The following is a 20,405-nucleotide window of genomic DNA, read 5'->3' as shown; positions in this document are numbered from 1 at the left end:
AAATAGATGTATTACAGAGAGGAAGACTCTGAAAAATGAAATTCTGAGCAAATAATCACAGAGAATTACAATGAGGAATTTGGGAAGCATAGAAGAGGAAACGGTATGTGCAGGAAACTAACAGATGGAAAAAAGTCCAAGAATGTGTAACAGTTTAGCCCAAACTTATAAAAATACTCCCAGAAAGGATGAGGCTTCAAATTTGTCAGTGCATGGTGGGCAAATTTGAAAGAAAACAAGCAGAAATAAAACAAGATTTTAAAATTGCTTTTGGAACAATAAGGACAAGAAAATGATTGTCTCGTTGGATGAAACAACTGAAACCTTATTACCAGATGAAGGTGGAAAACTAAATTCATTCTGAATCTGTCAGACATGTCACTTATATTAAGAAAAAAAAATCTGAAAATTGTAAAGAGAGAATAAAGATATTTCAAAGGGAGTGAGGTTCTACCACATGAGGAGGTACTCTAGGTATTTGTCTTGGAGTACATTCCTCAAGTTCAGTCTCCAAATCAAAGGAAATTAGTTTTCCAGAGCTAAAATAATATGAAGATATATTTTCAGAATAACGTTTACTTATTCTCTTCAAGCAATCAAGGTAGGCAAAGAAACTTCCAGAATTCTGGAAGGACATATTCTGATTTCAGATAGGTGGTGAAGCATTTTTGGAACTTGACTTTGATTCGCAAGGGCAATAAGATCAGTTGGTCAGATTTATATAATGAGTTGTGGGGTCAGAAGTTGGGCACGCTAGGAGCCATCTTGGGTTCACTGAGAATAAATCATGGCAGGTGAACTGCAGTTCTACTTTGGATAGATTTGTTGCACAAACATATCAAGGAGATACTATTACATAGATATCTAAATGTCAGCAAGGTATTTGACAAAGCTTCTCATAGGTGTATTACTTTTTACATGTTTACCTGGATATCCCATCTTAAGTGCAGGTTCTATGATGACAGGGAATATTTTTGTTTCACCCCCTCTGCATGTCCACTTCCTGGTATATTAGAAGCTCTCAATAGATATTTACTGAATGAGCAATATTTCCATGTTGGTTTGTAAATGAGGAAATTGTAGAGTGTTCAATAGTATAGTCAGTTTACTCAATTATGTGTTTTACAAAAAGTTTCTTTGAAGGATTAATGTCAATTTGTAGCAAGTTCTGTAGACATGAGCCCTCAGGTTCTATTTTCTATCTGGTTCTCATTGACATTGATGTCCTTGCCTTAAAGAAGCAAAAGCCTGGCTTGGAACCCAGGGAATAGCAAGGACCACTGTTAGACTTGCCAATCCATCCCTTGTCTGTATTGGCTGTATGGACTTGCCAAAGATGAATAATCAGGTTCCTAATATTTGAAATAAAGATATCAACATCAACTTCATTATATTCTTAAATGTACTTCAGTTCAGTCACTCAGTCATGTCCGATTCTTTGCGATCCCATGAACTGCAGCATGCCAGGCCTCCCTGTCCATCACCAACTCCCAGAGTCCACCCAAACCCATGTCCATTGAGTCGGTGATGCCATCCAACCATCTCATCCTCTGTCGTCCCCTTCTCCTCCTGCCCTCCATCTTTCCCAGCATCAGGGTCTTTTCAGATGAGTCAGCTCTTCGCATCAGGTGGCCAAAGTATTGGAGTTTCAGCTTCAACATCAGTCCTTCCAGTGAATGATTTTAATTTACATAAACGTCTAGTCTGTAACTTGACATGCTGTAGACACTCAGTAACTCTTCATTCCTTTTCTTACCTCCTGATCCTTTTCATAGTTCTGGAGTAGTGAAAACATGAGATCACAGATTTAGGACCAAAAATATCCTGAGACACTCGGGGGAAAAAAGGGCCAAAATATACAGATACAATTTGATAATACAGAATGTTCTTTACTGTGGTTTTAGAAAAATAAAATTTGCAAATACATGATGGGAAATACCAGATGTATTTGCAGTGCATGTGAACAAAGAAGTGAGGGCATGGTGAATACAAGTCAGCTGCCAATAAAGTGGAAACAGTCCTGGGCAGCATTAGTTAAGTCTCCTGTTCAGAGAAAGGGAGGTAATAGTCCATTTCTGCTTGGTGTAGGTCAGAACACATCTGGATTATCATGCCTAGTTCAGCACACAGAAGCTCAAAAAGGTGTTGAGCAAACTGGACTATGTTGAAAAGAATCTGAAAAAATGAATTTGAAATTTAGGGTGCACATCAAAATCAATAAAATGGGAAAACAGTGACGCAAGACTCAGTGTTATAGAAGTAGTGAAATAATTACTCCTATATACAGCTGATCAGGGTGAAATTGATATAACCTTTCTGGAGAACATCTTGACAATATGGATCAAAAAACCTTTAGCTAAGTCAATGCCCTTTGACCCACCAATTCATCTCTTTAATCTCAAGAAAATTCTACACATGGTTGCTTTCAGATGTGTAGAAAGGTTTATCTTTAGGAGTGCATGATGCAATAGTATAGTGAAAAATTGGAAATAGTATGAAATTTAAACAACAGAGAATTGATTAAAATATAATACATTGATAGAGTAGAATATATTTGAGGCATTAAATGATATCGGGGTCAATGTTTAATGACATGGGGTAATGTGATATATTTTATTTAGCTTTATTTTAATTCCACAAGCAATCTCAATTTATTACCCAAAAGAAGGTAAACAAAAAGAAAATCTCTGTATTCAGAGAAAATCACTATTAACACTTTGGCCATTATAGGTATCTATATATGTATAGATGATTATATTGAATATATATAAATCTAGGTGTAGATATAGATAATGGGACTTCTGTGGTGGCTCAGTGGTAAAGAATCTGCCTGCAATTCAGGAGCCGCAGTAGACACAGATTTGATCCCTGGGTCTGGAAGATCGCCTGAAGGCATAGCAACCCACTCCTGTATTCTTGCCTGGAAAATCCCACAAACGGAGGAGCCTGGCAGGCCACAGTCCTTAAAGTTGGAATCAGTCGGACACAACTGAAGCAGCTGAGCGCACACACACAGATATAGATGTGTGCATATGCACACACATTTGATATATGCAATTTATGTAATAGCAAAAATACCAAGCATATAATTGGATCCCAATATATATATTTCTGATGTCAGAATAAATCAATATATGCTTAGATATTTTTAACAAAACTCACAAGATGTACTCATGTAACAAGACAATAAAATCCAGTTGTAGAAACATACACATAAGAAAGGTGAAAAAAAAAACTAGAAATAGGAAAGATCAATTGGTAGTGATAGTATTTGACTTGGTTATTATTTTCTTCTTTTTGCTTTCTTTATTTGTCTAATTTTCTACAATAAGTGTGCTTTGAGTCTGTAATCTGAAAAATCATAATTTTTGTAAAACGTATCATATAAAGAATGAAGGTATTAGTAGGAATATTTTGCTTGGATGGAAAGAGTGTAAATGGGCACATGAGCAATCTCTCAGCAGCTGAAAAGCCATTGTATGGGGTCATGGAACAGCCTGGGCCTGTGATTCCAAAGCGCTAGACAGAATCTAGAGGGCAGATTATGGGGAATTTCCTTCTTGGCCAGCCTTGCAAACCCGAATCTGCCCTTTTATCCTATTGTACCTTTTGGGCCTGCTGCTGTATTTTAGTCTTTGCCATTTATGAGCTATTTGACCTTGAGAAAGTCATCTGTAGTATCTTTCACTCCATCTCTTTACCTTTCAAATGGGGATAACAATACCTCATCCAGTTATTGTGAGAGTCAAATGAATTACTATCTTTGGGAAGTAAAGGGTTGGTATGTAGTATTTACTAGGTGGTAATGCTTTTTAAAAACCTTACAGTTTGTTAGTAACAGGACAGCATTAGAACTTGGGCCTCTGGGACACCCAGTTCATCTTTCCATTGCCGTATGGGGACAGATTGAGCGGAGTGTGGGTATTTTTCTAGGACTAGACAAGGGGAGTGTTCTGGTTACCTACTGCTGCATAATATACCCAAACTGAGTTCCTTAAGGCAACAACAATCTTATTATGCTCATGGGTTCTAGAATCAAAAATCTATAAACAAAGAAGAGAAGATAGTCTCAAGTTCACAATGGTCAAGCTGAAAATATTCAAACACCTATGGGTGACTCAGATGGCTGGAGGCTAGAATCAACTAGAAGCCTCTCTCACATTTTTCACACCTGGACTAAGACACTTCAAGATGTCTCGAAAGCTGGACTCAGCTGTGACCATTGACTGAAGCACTTAAAATTGGCCTCTCCTTGTGGCTAAGACTTATCACAATGCAGGGGCAGGTTTCCAAAGAGGGAGTAAGTATCTAGAGAATCAGTGTATCAGGAGAGCCAGGCAGAAACTGTCTCGCCTTTTATTATCCAGTCCTAGAAGTTTTTGCAGAGTCAAGTCTCTTTATTAAAAACACAGAACTAAGGCAGTCTGCATTCAAGGAGAGAGACATTAGCCTCCGCCTTTGATAGGGGAGAGGCAGAAGTCACATTTTCAAAGAGAATGTGGATGGAGAGATTTTGTTATGGAAAACTTTGGAAGATCCAGCCCCTCCCTCCCCCTCATCCTCCCAGGAAACAATGGGATATTCCAGAGACAAAGCTATACTTTCAAGAGATAAGCTGAGTTAAGCTTAATTAGAAGGCTTCTCCTCCAAAGGCAGTTCTTTAAGCCAAAATCTGGGGACAGATTGAGATTTAGCCTTTCTTGAATAGTGGAATAATCACTAGGTCTAGATGGTCATATAACACTAAAGGTCAAATGAGGGATAGCTTAAGCTGAAGCAATAGAGACAGTCTGTTTTTTAAAATAAACATAACTTTTATTACATGTCTTTTTATTTTTTTACAATGACTAAGCATTAGATGTTCATTGGAGGGAAATTATAAAATGCAGATAAGCAATAATAAAAATTTTTTTTAAATACTCCAAATTTTACTACCCAGGGAATAACCACTAGAGTACCTTAATATGTTTCTTTCAATATCTTTTTATGCATGTGTGTATATGTACATATATTTACATATTTTATGTGTATGTGTATTTTAAAACAGAATAGGATCGTTTTGCACTGAGAGTTTTGCCGTATGCTTTTTTAAGCTTGGTTCATAACCCTAGATCATCAACGTCATCTCAGAATGACTTTTACTTTCCTCTTCTTTATTTTTTAAATTAAAATCTATTTTTTATTACACACACTCAGTGGAATTCAGACTGAAAATCAGTAAGTGTGTATAAAAGTACACAAGTCAAGTTCCTCTTTGCATTGTCTGTGTGGTGGTTCAGACAGTAAAGAGCCTGCCTGCAGTGCAGGAGACCCAGGCTCCATCCCTGGGTCAGGAAGATCCCCTGGAGAAGGGAATGGCAACCCACTCCAATGTTCTTGCCGGGAGATTTACACGGACAGAGGGGCCTAGGGGCTGCAGTCCACGGGTCACAGAGATTGGGCATGACTAAGTGACTAACACTTAAAAACCTGATTTAAGGGAGGTTCAGGATGGGGAACACATGTAAATCCATGGCTGATTCATGTCAATGTATGGCAAAAACCACTACAATATTGTAAAGTAATTAGCCTCCAACTAATAAAAATAAATGAAAAAAAAAACCTGATTTATTGTCCATATGCTTTTCCACCCAACAATATATCATGAGGAGGTTTGCATGTCAATAAATAGAGGTTTATATCACTGTATTTAATGATCTCATGAAAGTCTGTGTTAGAAATATGCCACCATTTTTAAATAGTCCCCTATAAATGGGCTTCTAAGTTATACACACAGACACACACACATATATACACACACACACATATATATTTTTGTTGTTGTTGTTTTCCTGAGGGGCTGCCCTGGTAGTTCAGCTGGTAAAGAATTTGCCTGCAATGCAGGAGACCTGGGTTCAATCCCTGGGTTGGAAAGATCCCTTGGAGAGGAGAGCATGGCAGCCCACTCCAGCCTTCTTGCCTGGAGATTCCCCACGGACAGAGGAGCCTGGCGGGCTACAGTCCATGGGTTTGCAAAGAGTCGGACACGACTGAGTGGCTTAGCACAGCAAGCGCATTTTTCTGAAATTATAAGTGATCGTGTTTAATTTTCCTTTACCATAAAGATATTTTTAGCCATAAATATCAGTTTTAAAAATTTCAGCATGAGGGGCTTCCCTGGTGGCTCAGTGGTAAAGAATCCACCCGCCACTGCAGGAGACGTGGGTTCTATCCCTGGTCCGAGAAGATCCTACATGCCGTGACACAACTCAGCCCATGCACTGCAGCTGCTCGCCTGTGCTCCAGAGTCTGAGCTCTGCCACGAGAAGCCACGCAACAAGCCCACGCACTGCAACTAGAAACTAGAGAGACGCCCTCACCAGCCTCAAGCAGAGGAAAAGCCTGCACAGCGATGAAGACCCAGCACAGCCAATAAATAAAGTTTTCAAAAAGTTCGGCGTGAATCCCCATTATGCTACAGAATCTTCTCTGTGGGTCAGATAAACCTGGGTTCAAATTCAGGTCCTGCCACTTCCTGGATGTGTGATTACAGACAAGGAGTGCCGTCTCTCCCAGACTCTGTTTTCACATCGGAGGACTAGGAATGCGTGTAGTCACCTCTGAGTGAAGTGCCTGGCCTTGAGTGGTCCCTGACGACAGGTGGCAGTTGTGGTCAGAGCATCTCCATGAACGTTTGTGGTTTAGCCCTAGAGCTCAGAGCAATTGTGAGCCGTGTGGTTTAGGGGGCGTGGGAGGTTTAGCTACTTTTGTTCTCTTCCCACGACTGGTGCCATTTGTATTCCTTGGACAGTTGGGGGTCAGATGGGTTTTGCATTTCCAAGCTACATATTTTTCTATCTAGCACAGTTCTGGGCAATCTAAAAATGCAATATCGCTGTCACCAGCTCGAGGAAGACACGGAGTCTGAATAATTTAACATGTCACCACCATCCATCATGATACCAAGAGCACGGGAGATAGAGTGTGGAGGGGTGGGCCTACCAGGGGCTGGCAGAGCAGGTTTGTGGACAGGGCAGCCCAGTGCAAGAAAGCCGATTTGCGGTGAGTTAATTCTCAGGCCTGGGAAAGACTTCATGCTAACAACTGCTCCAGCCTTTTCCGTAATTTGGCTTTCAAGTTGTTCAGATGCCCTGGTTTGTTCCAGAGCAAACCTGGAGTCAGATCTCTCTTTGCCACCAAATATCTGTGTCATTTTAGAAAGAAGCCTCTAAAAACTTCTGAATGTCTCAGTTTATTTGTCAGCAAACTTGAGATAATTCCCATGCAGAGGGCTTAGCATCATGCTTGGAATATTTGAATTGCTTCCTTATCCAAAAGGAAATGTCAAGAAGTTGGGAAGTTTTGTCTGTTTTATTCATTGCTTTTCCTCCCCCAGTGCTCAGAACAGTGTTTGCTACAGAGTGGGCACTTAGTAAGTGTTGAATGAGTGAATACACAAATGGGTGTTGTGATTATTTGAGGTGACCCCTGGGTTAAGGACAGACTGACGGATCACACCCTGTAACCTCTAACTGTGTCCAGGGCTCAGGATGCCTGAGCCTGGCTGTTTTATTGCAGCTCTGTGACGTCTCCAGGTGGCGCTAGTGGTCAAGGACCCACCTGCCAGTGGAGGGGACGTAGGAGACCGGGATTCGATCCCTGGGTCGGGAAGGTCCCCTGGAGGAGGGCATGGCAACCCACTCCAGTGTTCTTGCCTGGAGAATCCCATGGACAGCGGAGCCTGGCGGGCTACAGTCCATGGGGTCACGAAGAGTCAAACACAACTGAAGCGACTTAGCACTAGCCTTGTGAGGTCTCCAGTCTGCTCTCACAATTCCCCATCTTGTGGTTTTATCATGAGTCGTGTGATGTTACAGAGCAGAGGGCATCTCTCTCTTTCTTTCTTTCTTTCTTTTTTTTAACATTTTATTTATTGAGGTAAAATTCATGTAACATAAAATTAACGATTAACTATTTAAAAGTGTGTAATTCGTTGCCATTTAATACATTCCCAGGGTCGTGCAACTGTCACCTCTATTTAGTTCTGAGACATTTGCAATATATCAAAAGGAAACCCCATACTCATTAGCAATAACTCCCTGTTCCTCTCTTCTCTCTGCTCGGCCCTGGCAATCACTGTTTTCTGTCTCTATGTGTTTACTTATTTCAGATGTTTTTTCTAACTGGAATCATGTAGCATAAGACTTTTTATGTCTGGTTTCTTTCACTTGGCAAAATGTTTTGCTAAGTTACAAAATGTTGTACGCAAGGTCCATCCACGTTGTATGCAGTGTCCCCCTGTGTTGTAACATGTCAGCATTCCTTTGTGTGGCTCGATAATATTCCATGGTCTGAATAGACTGTATTTTGTTCATCTGTCCGTCAGCTGATGGGCCTTGGGTTGTTTCCACTGTAGGCTGTAGTAAGTGGTGCTGCTGTGAATGTGCATGTACAGTATTTATTTGAATGCCCTCTCCAGTCATTTCAGATATGCCTGGGGCAGAGTTCCTGGGTCACGTGGTAGTTTTATGTTTAACGTCTTGAGGAGCTAGCGGATAAAGTGTTTCCCACAGTTTTTACACCATTGTGCATTCCCACCGGCAATGTATAAGGGTTCCGATTTCCCGATATCCTTTTCCAGCCCGTTATTTTCTCACTGATCTGACTGTGGCCGGCTCAGTGCATGTGAAGTGGTATCTACCTCTCTGTGCCTTTGGCTTGCATTTCCCTGATGACTAAGGGACTTTTTTCTTTTTTTTTGGCTGTACTGGGTCTTGGTTGCTGTGCCAGGGCTTTCTCTAAGCGGAGAGTGGGGGCTGCCCTCTCTGGGGGAGCTTCTCATTGTGGTGGCCTCTCTTATTGTGAGCATGGGCTCTGGGGTGCTCGGGTTTACTAGCTGTGTGCACTTGCTTAACTGCCCCACGGCATGTAGAATCTTCTCGGACCAGAGATGGAACTCATGTCCCCTGAATTGGCAAGTGGATTCTCAACCACTGGACCACCAAAGAGGCTGAATCAGACAGAAGCCAGGTTCAGAGCTTGTCATTTGCATGACCTTAGATAAGCAGTGTTGAGGTTCTGAAGGTCGGTACATTAGTCGCTCAGTTGTGTCTGACTGTTTGAGACCCCACTGACTGTAGCTCACCAGGCTCCTCTGTCCATGGGATTCTCCAGGCAAGAATACTGGAGTGGGTTGCCATTTTCTTCTCCAGGGGATCTTCCTGACCCAGGGATTGAACCTGGGTCTCCTGCACCGCAGGCAGACTCTTTACCGTCTGAGTCTGCCCCTCGATAAAACTGATTCTTACCTCTCAGACGCTGGGTGCAGTGTGGATGGGTTATTGTACAGAAGGGGCCAGGGCAGTGCCTACCCCACCATGGTATGTGCTCTGACGGTCTTCTTCATGCTGCATCCCAGGCCACTCGGGACCGGGAGGACCAGGGGCCTGAGGGACAAGGGCAGGGGAACCGCCGTCTCCTCTCCTTCCCTCCTGCCAGCCTCTGACCGGTCTCACTCTCTCTCAGCCCCTAAATAGAAATACTTGCACAGCCCTGTATAATTAATGGCTGCCTTTAGTTCACTGTATCACCAATTTCATATTAAAATGCTAGCAGAGGGGGCCCTTTTCCATTTGTCTGAATCATCTCCAAGTCAGTCTGTAGTTGGCCCGTGGCCCCTTGCAGTGTCTATGGACACTCGGAGGCTATGTGCCCTGGGTGGCTGCCACCTTCTTACAATGTCACAGAAGGCAGGGAGTCAGCCCTCCCACCCAGGGGCATCTCCATCTCATTTCATCTCCATTTCTCTCCATTTCCTAAGCTCGGGCAAGCATTGAATTAACGAGGAATGCCACCCTTACTCGCGATTCTTTTGTCTCTGTGCTGTTTACATACAGCGTATCATTTTCCTCAAAATGACCGTGGGAGCTGAGAGTTACTGTCCCATTTTTTTTAAAGACAAATGCAGAGCAGTTGGGTGGCTTCCCCAAGCCTCACCTCCCAGCTCATCACTGGGGTGTGGAGTTAGAACTCATATCTGACTCCAGTACGCTAATGTCTTTGTACAGACATGGGTTGCCGCTCATGACTCATAGATTAAACCAATCTAGAAACCTACTTGCCTTTCAGTGCCTGAGGGTAGAGACAATGACTGTTGTCTTTTAATGGGATCTGAGCCACACCATTTTTCATTCAAGTCTCATTAAAAAAAAAAACAAAACAAAAATGCAGCACCTTAGTGGGGCCCGTGGCTTACTCATATCTCCAGATTCGGGCCCTTAATTATACTCTGGAATAAGTGTCATCTGAGTGCCCCCAGGATGTGCTCTCCGATATGATGGGCGCTTGAAATGTGGCTCGTCTGTGGTTGGGGTGTGCTGTGAGCATAAAATATACACTGGATTTTGAACACTTGTAAAAGTTACATAAAATATTTCAAGAACATCAAAAACATGGGAGTTGGCATCCATTCCCTTCCCCCAGGGGTCTTCCTGACCCAGAGATTGAACTCTGATCTACCTGCATTGCAGGCAGATTCTTTCCCATTTGAGCCATCAGGGAAGCTCAAAAGAAGTATGTGTGTGTGGCTCAGATGCTCAGTCGTGTCCACCTCTTTGCAACCCCATAGACGGTAGCCCGCCAGGCTCCTCTGTCCATGGGATTCTCCAGGCAAGGATATTGGAGTGGGTTGCCATTTCCTCCTCCAGGGGATCTTCCCAACCCAGAGATCGAACCTGTGTCTCTTATGTCTCCTGCATTGGCAGGCGGATTCTTTACCAGTAGCACCACCTAGCAAGCCCAGTGATAATTTTATGGAAATAAGAAGTTAAGATGATATTTTGAATATATTGGTCAAATCAAATATATTCTGAAAATTAATTTTATCTGTTTATTTTTTTACTTTTTTCATGTGGCTAATAGAACATTTAAAGTTGCGTGTGTGGCTCGCGTTATATTTGGCAGGGGGGCAGATTGATGGAGAGGCAGGCTCTCTCGGCATCAGTTCCTATTCTGAACATGGTACCTTGATATGTACAGGAGGAAGGTGAGGGTCAGGGGTGTGGAAACGGAACGGGGTCTGGAGAAGCCAGGAGCGTGGTCTCAGAGTATGTGGACACGTGGAATGGTGGAGATGTAGGATCCACATGAGCCTCATCAGAGTTCCTGCCGATAGTACAGATGCTAAGGTTCCACAGAGGAGCTGGGAAAAGTGTAAAATGTGCCCTGGTGCTGGGGTAATGACAGCCCCGCAGCTGTCACCCCAGAGGTCAGATCACCAAGTGTTGCTTCCTCTGCGCATACCACACACACACTCACACACACACGCACACCACACACACACATGTGCACACTCACACACATGCACACAGCGCACACACATGCACACAACACACACATGCACACACTCATGCACACCACACTTGTGCACGCACACACCACACACACACAACACACACATGCACACCACACACACGCACATGTGCACACACTCACATGCACGCACACACTGCACACACATGCACACAACACACACATGTGCACGCACACCACACACACACACCACACACACTCACACGCACACAACACACACACTGCACACACGCACACACTCATGCACACCACACATGTGCACGCACACACCACACACACATGCACATGCACACACACATGCACACACACATGCACACACATGCACATCCACGCACACGCACATCCACGCACATGCACACACACTCACACACACTTCCCCACACTAGGTTAGCCATGAGGCAGGCTTTGCAGGCAGGCCTCATTTCACTCCAGCTCCCTCACTCAGCACCTCTCATCACCTCTCTGAGGAATGGCTTATTCATCTGCAAAACAAGGTTCATAATGCCTTCCTTACAAGGATGGCTGTGGACATTAAATGAAGTCTTTACTCATATTTTATTGCACATCAGCCTAGGGACCAGGGGAAGAGACAGCAGCCACCAGCTGGATTTGAATTGTGGGTCTACAACTTCCCAGCCGTGTGACCCTGGGCAGATTACTAAATTTCCTCCTGCCTTCATCTCTTCATCTGTTAAAAAGGGAAGGGAAGTATTCACCTTCTTCTTAGGGTTATTGCAAAGATTAAACAAGGCAATGCAAGCCGAGGGTTTAGAACTGTGCCTGGCAGAGAGCCAGCACTACAGAAGGGTTAGCTTTTCTTATGACAGTATCCTATTGCCTGATGGCTTTTCCAGCTTCCACTTCCCGCTGCCCCCATCACAGCTAACTGTCCCAGTACGAAAGACTCCTGTCTGAAGCCTGTCTGCCCCATTCACCATAACCTGCCATTTGTTTGGGAAAGGAGGGAAGATGAGAAAGAGGAGGAGAGAGGAAGGGAGAGAAGGTTTAGCTGGGATGGTTAAAACTACTGCGGTGGCATTAAAGGGTACGGGGTAGACTCCTGACAGGCAAATCCCTCCCTTTTCCTCTGCTGCCCGAACACAGCGGGAAGTATGACAGATGCTTCCTGTACATAAGGCAGCTATTTCATCTCATGCCCTCATTTTCCCCTTGGCCAAACATTATGTGTGGGTGAACCAAAGACCCTCCCTCTCTCCCTCCTTCCAGCTCTCTGCCTTCCTCCCTCCCTTCCTCCTTCCTTCCTTCTTCCCTTTTCTACAACAGTAAAATATTTTAATGGCAATTTTAAAAGCCTACTGGCCTCTGAGACCTCTGTTCTTCCACTGCTTCCAGAATCTCCATGGGGCGTCTGCCAACTCCATTTCAAAAAAGAGCCTTTACGTGGGGGAGTTGCATCTGGTCAACTCTGGAGTCCCCTGCTGTCTTCAGGTCCAGCTCTTAGTTGCTGGGAACTGGGGGGATTTGCACTAAGGGACAGGGGCAGCTCATGCTGAAGATGCCCGTGGGGACAGTGATCAGATGTTGTCCCTTTCTTTCTTCCATCCATTGCAACACACTACCTCCAGGAAGGAGGAGGACATGGATTATTTTTTGTTCCCATTTTCCAGAGCATTATACTGAGAGGCAGTGTGACAGTGGTTAAAACTTTGAGCTTGGCCATCAGTCACACCCACGTACCGAGTCTGACTTCACTCCCTGTTCGCAAATCACTTTCCTTTTCTGGACCTTGGTTCCTTCATCTGCAAAAGTGGGCGTCATGATGCTTCCCTCCCAAGAGGGCTTTGAATCTGGGGTGAGATGCTGGCTGCAGAGCTTATCACACAGCGCTTGGCACCTCATGCTTAAAGGACGGTCTGCGTTCGCTCTTGAACCTTCCGTGACATCCCAAATTAAGCTCCAGGGTGCTCGGTGTGGCCCTCGGGGGCTTCTCCTGGGTGGCACCCGCAGATCCTGCCAGTCAGCACGCTGCTGCGGTGCCTCCTCCTCCCGCCCACACTCCCCTCCCCCGCCAGGGATGCTCTTACCTCTCCTCCCACATCCAGTTTCTGCTACTGAAGCCCATCCGTCCTTCCAGCCCTGCCCTAAATCTACCCCTCACCCGTGAAGCCTTCCCAGGCCCTCCGTGTTGGGATGGATTGCCCTCTCCCGTATTCCCAGCATCCCACTGTGCGGGAAACATGGCCATGAATTAGGTTAAAGGCTCCTTCGGATCCCATTTGTCCCCATGACTAGCTTATGATCCCCTGGCTGGCAAGGACCGGGCGGCGTCTCTCTGTTTCCCCTGTGTCTGGCTCTGGGCCTGGCGTAGAGTAAGCACTGGACTGAAATTTGTGTGAAATTGAGTCACCTGGAATGCTTTTTTAGAGGCAGATCCATCATACAAAGCAACCGTGTACCTATCAATTACCTGGTACCCACCCAGGACCAGGTATTTTACATATCATACCTCCTTTAATCTTCAAAGCAACCCCACAAGATTAATAGCTTTTCCCCTACTTCAGACAGAAAGGACCCAGGACTCAGAAAAGGGAGGCATCTCCTCAAGGTCACACAGCCCCAAGGCTGCCAAGCCGTGATGAGAACCCAGGTCCACATCACTGCAGAGCCTGAACTCCTTCTATAAATCATGCCAACTCCGGGGTCACTTGGGGGTGGGGTTGCTGGTCTTTGGGATGGATGGGGGATTTAACAAGCTTCTGGAGGCCTGCAGTGACTGACAGATGGTGTTTCTTGCACAGGGGGCATCAGCTTTGGGAGAAACAAGGGGACGTCCGGGTCCGAGGCGGACGATGAAACGCAGCTGACATTCTACACGGAGCAGTACCGCAGCCGTCGCCGCAGCAAAGGTAACGGGATCCAGGAGAATGTTCCCAAACCAGGGTTTGCAGGAGGAAGGTCTGGGAAGCAGCTTTTGTGCTTCATGACAGATTCTAAATCTTCAACCTGGTCCCGATCCAGTTAACACTGAACCTGGCGTCCGATACCCTGTCTACCCATTCTCTATTTCTCTCTGACTTGCCCCATTCCTCAGAGGATTTGGAGATGGTTTTGTAAGTTTGTGTGCTTTTTTTCTTTTAAATCCATCACAATAAAGAATCAAATTGAAAGGAAAATCAGAGTAAGGAAAATGATTCAGACTCCGCTTAGATGTATGCACGGTAATCCGTGCCATGCTGTGTTCTGTATTCTAGGAAGGGGCTGACAGCTTAACTCGGAGATTCTTAGCAACCAAAGTGCAAAATGAAACATGCTCAGCAGTCAAATGCACAGAGTCTGTGGGGGTAAAACCAGGGTTCGCCCAGGAGATCCTATTTACCTGATATAGAGACCAGATGGAGTTCTCCTGTTGGTCCCTGTAAACAGGACTCCCTGGGACTCTCTAGACAACGTTGTGTGTTTTCTGCAGAGAAAATCGGTACTGATGTTTGAATACATAATTTTTTTCTCATGATGACAGTGTAAGAAGACGTGAAAGTACTCAGGCAGGACCCCGTTACAGGGTTTAGACCGCGTGGCTGAGGTCCACGGTGCCCTGTGGTAAAATGTGCTCTCACTGTGTGTAAAATGTGCAGATTTCACTGTGGTAAAATGTGCTCTGAAATAGAGCATATTTCAGACCATCACCTGGGAATATAATTCCTCAATCCTGATGGCAAAGTAGCAAGTTCAAGATTGCAACCTTGGGAGAGAATTTAGGGTGCAAGCAGGTATTCCCAGCAAGGGATTAAGGGCATATCCATGAGCTTGGACCACGCCCTGGAGAGAATGGAGGTTCCCTCGTGAACATGACAGCAACTAATCTAGTTATGTGGCCATCTGTGCCCCCTAGTCCCCCAAAATGCATAAAAGGATTCTGCCCATGCATGATGGACAGTCACAGGACACAAATCATGTTGCTTCTCTGGGTGCCTTGAGCCTTCGGCGACTTATCTACCTATCGTATACCTCAGTTTTCTCTTCTGTGTAATGGGCCTTGGAACTGCCTCATAGATTTGGAGATGAATTTTGTTCTGTTGCATTAAAAAAGTATCATGGTGCCTGGTATATGCTAAGGGCAAATAGTTCAGTTCAGTCGCTCAGTCGTGTCCAACTCTTTGTGACCCCAAGAACCATAGCACACCAGGCCTCCCTGTCCATCACCAACCCCGGGAGTCTACCCAAACCCATGTCCATTGAGTCAGTTATGCCATCCAACCATCTCATCCTCTGTCGTCCCCTTCTCCTCCTGCCCTCAGTCCCACCCAGCATCAGGGTCTTTTCCAAAGAGTCAGCTCTTCGCATCAGGTGGCCAAAGTATTGGAGTGTCAGCCTCAGCATCAGTCCTTCCAATGAACACCCAGGACTGATCTCCTTTAGGAAGGACTGGTTGGATTTCCTTGCAGTCCAAGGGACTCTCAAGAGTCTTCTCCAACACCACAGTTCAAAAGCATCAATTCTTCATCACTCAGCTTTCTTCACAGTCCAACTCTCATATCCATGCATGACTACTGGAGAAACCATAGCCTTGACCAGATGGACCTTTGTTGGCAAAATAATGTCTCTGCTTTTTAATATGCTGTCTAGGTTGGTCATAACTTTCCTTCCAAGGAGTAAGCATCTTTTAATTTCATGGCTGCAATCACCATCTGCAGTGATTTTGGAGCCCCCCAAAATAAAGTCTGACACTGGTTCCACTGTCTCCCCATCTATTTCCCATGAGGCGACGGGACCAGATGCCGTGATCTTAGTTTTCTGAATGTTGAGCTTTAAGCCAACTTCTTCAGTCTCCTCATTCACTTTCATCAAGAGGCTCTTTAGTTCTCCTTCACTTTCTGCCATAAGGGTGGTTTCATCTGCATATCTGAGGTTATTGATATTTCTCCCAGCAATCTTGATTCCAGTTTTTGCTTCCTCCAGGCCAGCATGTCTCATGATGTACTCTGCATATGAGTTAAATAAGCAGGGTGACAATATACAGCCTTGAAGTACTCCTTTCCCGATTTGGAACCAGTCTGTTGTTCCATGTCCAGTTCTAACTGTTGCTTCCTGACCTGCATACAGGTTTCTCAAGGGGCAGGTCAGGTGGTCTGGTATTCCCATCTCTTTCAGAATTTTCCACAGTTTATTGTGATCCACACAGCCAAAGGCTTTGGCGTAGTCAATAAAGCAGAAATCAATGCTTTTCTGGAACTCTCTTGCTTTTTTGATGATCCAGTGGATGTTAGCAATTTTAACTCTGGTTCTTCTGCCTTTTCTAAAACCAGCTTGAACATCTGGAAGTTCATGGTTCACGTGTTGCTGAAGCCTGGATTGGAGAATTTTAAGCATTGCTTTACCAGCATGTGAGATGAGCGCAATTGTGCGGTAGTTTGAGCATTCTTTGAGATTGCCTTTCTTAGAGATTGGAATGAAAACTGACCTTTTCCAGTCCTGTGGCCACTGCTGAGTTTTCCAAATTTGCTGGCATATTGAGTGCAGCACTTTCACAGCATTAGGATTTGAAATAGCTCAGCTGGAATTTCATCACCTCCACTAGCTTTGTTCGTAGTGATGCTTTCTAAGCCCCACTTGACTTCATATTCCAGGATGTCTGGTTCTAGGTGAGTGACCACACCATTATGATTATCTGGGTCAAGAAGATCTTTTTTGTACAGTTCTTCTGTGTATTCTTGCCACCTCTTCCTAGTATCTTCTGCTTCTGTTAGGTCCATACCATTTCTGTCCTTTATCAAGCCCATCTTTGCATGAAATGTTCCCTTGGTATCTCTAATTTTCTTGAAGAGATCTCTAGTCTTTCCCATTCTGTTGTTTTCCTCTATTTCTTTGCATTGATTGCTGAGGAAGGCTTTCTTCTCTCTCCTGGCTATTCTTTGGAACTCTGCATTCAGATGGGTGTATCTTTCCTTTTCTCCTTTGCTTTTCGCTTCTCTTCTTTTCACAACTATTTGTAAGGCCTCCTCAGGCAGCCATTTTGCTGAGGCATTATGTTTTGTTTTTTGTTTTAATTAATTCTTACCGGCATATAGTTGATTTACAATGTTGTATTAGTTTCAGGTATACAGCAGGATGAATTCTCTATACGTACAAATATCCTCTCTTTTTTCAGATGCTATTCCCGAGCAGGTCATTACAGAGAATTGAGTAGAATTCTCTGTGCTGTATAGTAGGCTCTTATTATTATTCTGTGTTGCATACAATAGTGTATATATGTCAACCCCCATATCCGAATTTATCCCTCCTACTAAAAATAGGACTATCATATAATCCAGCCTGGAGAATCCCATGGGCAGAGGCGTCTGGCAGACTACAGTCCTTAGGATCGCAGAGTCAGACACGACTGAGGGCCTAGCAATTTATGATCCAGCCACCCCTCTCCTGGGCATGTATCTGGAGAAAACTATAATCTGAAAAGATAAGTATACCCCAGTGTTCGTATCCGCGCTATTTCCAACAGCCATGACATGGACGCAGCGTAAATGTCCATCAACAGAGGAATGGATAAAGAAGATGTGCTGTGTGTGTACATATGAAAATACACACACAGATGCAGTGGAGCGTTTAGCCATGAAAGGAGGAGTTATAATGCCAGAGCCGTTCTCGTTGTTTTCTGTATCTCCTTACCCCTGCGCTGGTCACTGAAACGGCCCCCTAAAGGGGGTGCCTGCCTAGACCCAGCACCTGTGGAGGCATCTCGGACTCTGCAGACACTAGATACACTTCCCCTCACTCTTCCCCTGCCTCAGCCCTCCGGGATCTGCTGCAGTGGAGATTTAGCAGCTGGTGATGGGTGATTCTTGACCTGTCTTCTCCCTCCCCCAGTATGACAGCCAAAATTAGGGCTGGGGATGTCAATGAGTCTTCTCCAAAGAACTGGGCTATTTACAGCTAACTGGGAAGACATCCTTCATTGAGTGTGTCCCTATCTGTAAATCGGAGTTCAAGAAGAAAATCAAAAGCAAGCCACAGGACTTGAGATAAAGAATATGGCCCCGGGGCTCCATACACTTCATACATCTGGGCTGTGTGTCCCAGATGGCGAGAACGCCCGGGCTGTGATGCTCTGCCCGCCTCTCCCCCTCCCCGCCCCGAAACACACACACCTTCCTTCCGGGTCAGAGCCGACGCTGCTCTGTCCCTCTCCTCCCTACAGTTGCTCATGGCCAATCTTTCTCCTCCTCCTCCGCCTCGTCTGTGTTGTGGATCTGTTTGCCTGTTTGTTTCTTTTCATCTCTCTCTCTTTTTTTTCCCTTTCCCCTTTCCTCTCTTCTCTCCTCCATCATCTTTCACTGCATTCTTCTCATTCCTCTGTCGTTTTTTTTTATTAATTAATTTATTTTAATTGGAGGCTAATTACTTTACAATATTGCAGTGGTTTTTTGTCACACATTGTCCATCTTGTTTTTTGTTCCCTTCTGCATCTTCCATGGTTTCCTTCTCTCTACATATTGCCCCTTCTAGCCTCTCCCTTGCCCCAACTCTGTGCTTTTTCTGACATGTCCTAGCGAACCCTTTTTCCCTCTCTCCCACAATATCTCAACTCTTTGTCAAGCACCAACTATGTGTCTGGCCATGTTCTAGGCTATGGTGACAGAAACCAAACAATTTTTAAAAGCCCTGCCCTCACGCAGCTTGCATTATATCAAAATAGAAACATGTTAGATGGTGGGATTTCCTGAATCAAGAGTCAGCAACCTTTGTCTGTCAATGGTGAAGCACTAAACATTTTCAGCTTTGCAGAATATACAATCATCGTTGGAACTACTTAACGCTACCGCTGTACCTTGAAAGCTGCCACAGACAACACATAAAGGAATGAACGTGCATGTGTCCTAATCAAACTTTATTTCCAAAAACGGTTGCTGGTCCAGATTTCACCAGTGACCTTACAGTTTGCTGATCCCCTACCCTAAACATCCACATCATACAGATAGCCTGTAGGACTGGTCCAGGAAGCATGAATGCAGTCCCACAATGTTTTGTGAAATGAATCTGATCTCATGCCGTACATGGTCTTGCTGTCTAAGGGAGTCTCTTTGTCAGAGTTCTATGTTGGGTCAAGTAAATAATTATTCAATCCATCACTTGTTTAGGTATTTGATAGCATTAACTAATGAGGTAGTTGGATGCGGTAGCTTCCCACTTGTCCGAATTTCACCTTTATTAAGGAGAGATGGCGCTAGCAGAGGACCCTGGACTCACAGTCAGGAGATGGGTAGTGAAGTCTGTAGCCCCGCCACTCACTCAGTCACTGACCCTTGGCCAGTAAGTGCCCTCCTGGGGCCTCAGTTTTCCTAAGTTTTGTGAAACAAGTATAACTCCTGTCATCGAGTCTGAAGCTCATTCTAGTCTAACCTACATTTAGGGACTGAACACCCTGACTCAGCATGTTTCTGGGCAGCGTGGGAAACAGGACCTGGGCTCCCAGCCCCAAGGTGGTCGTAACCTCCTTGGAGGGGGCTGCAGCTCCCACAGAGGCGTGATGCTGATGAGGGTAAGCGCGTGTGTAGCGAGGGTCCAGATGAGAAGCGCAGATGGCGCGTCCAGCCCCAGGCACAGTGCCGAGCAGGAGGCCGAGCGGCACAGCTGCCGCTGATGCCAGCAGCGCGAGCGCCCGGCAAGGACCTCCCAGCCCAGGTCTGCGCAGGTGCGATGGGGCCCTGGGCAAGTCTCTCTGGCTCTCTGGTTGCTCAGCCAGTTCTAGAAACCATGTTATCTCATTCCCAACTGCATACACTTTCCTCTAAGCTTCGGTGTTCAGTTCCCCAGGAAAGAAAACTACGGCATGAATGCACCCTGGTTTAACTTATTTTTTCTTCTAGTTTCTTGGTTTAATCTGATGGTCCTTAAGCTAAGATTTTCTATTGTGATAAGAACACTTGAATTGTAAGCAAAGCTTTGTGTGGATGTGTGAGTTACTTTTCCCCTTTTTTTTCTTTTTTGGCCGCATAACCTGTGAGGTCTTTGTTCCCCGATCAGGAATCAAACCTGCACCCCTTGCATTGGAAGCCCAGAGTCTTAACCACTGGACAGCCAAGAAAGTCTGATGTATGAACTTT

General features: G+C 44.9%; 1 protein-coding gene across 4 annotated transcripts in view; it reads left to right on the top strand.

The window, feature by feature from the left end:
• ASTN2 (astrotactin 2) overlaps positions 1 to 20,405 on the top strand; it is a 989,097-nt gene that overhangs the window by 330,978 nt on the left and 637,714 nt on the right. For all 4 annotated transcript variants that reach the window (XM_043453335.1, XM_043453336.1, XM_043453334.1 and 1 more), the window contains one exon: positions 14,109 to 14,216. In XM_043453335.1, the coding sequence (XP_043309270.1) occupies positions 14,109 to 14,216 (108 nt within the window). The remainder of the gene's footprint in view (positions 1 to 14,108; positions 14,217 to 20,405) is intronic.

Source organism: Cervus canadensis, chromosome 30 (genome assembly GCF_019320065.1).
Source record: "Cervus canadensis isolate Bull #8, Minnesota chromosome 30, ASM1932006v1, whole genome shotgun sequence".
Taxonomy (NCBI): domain Eukaryota; kingdom Metazoa; phylum Chordata; class Mammalia; order Artiodactyla; family Cervidae; genus Cervus; species Cervus canadensis.
The sequence above is the reverse complement of the archived record's forward strand: the minus strand, read 5'-3'. Positions and strand labels throughout refer to the sequence as shown.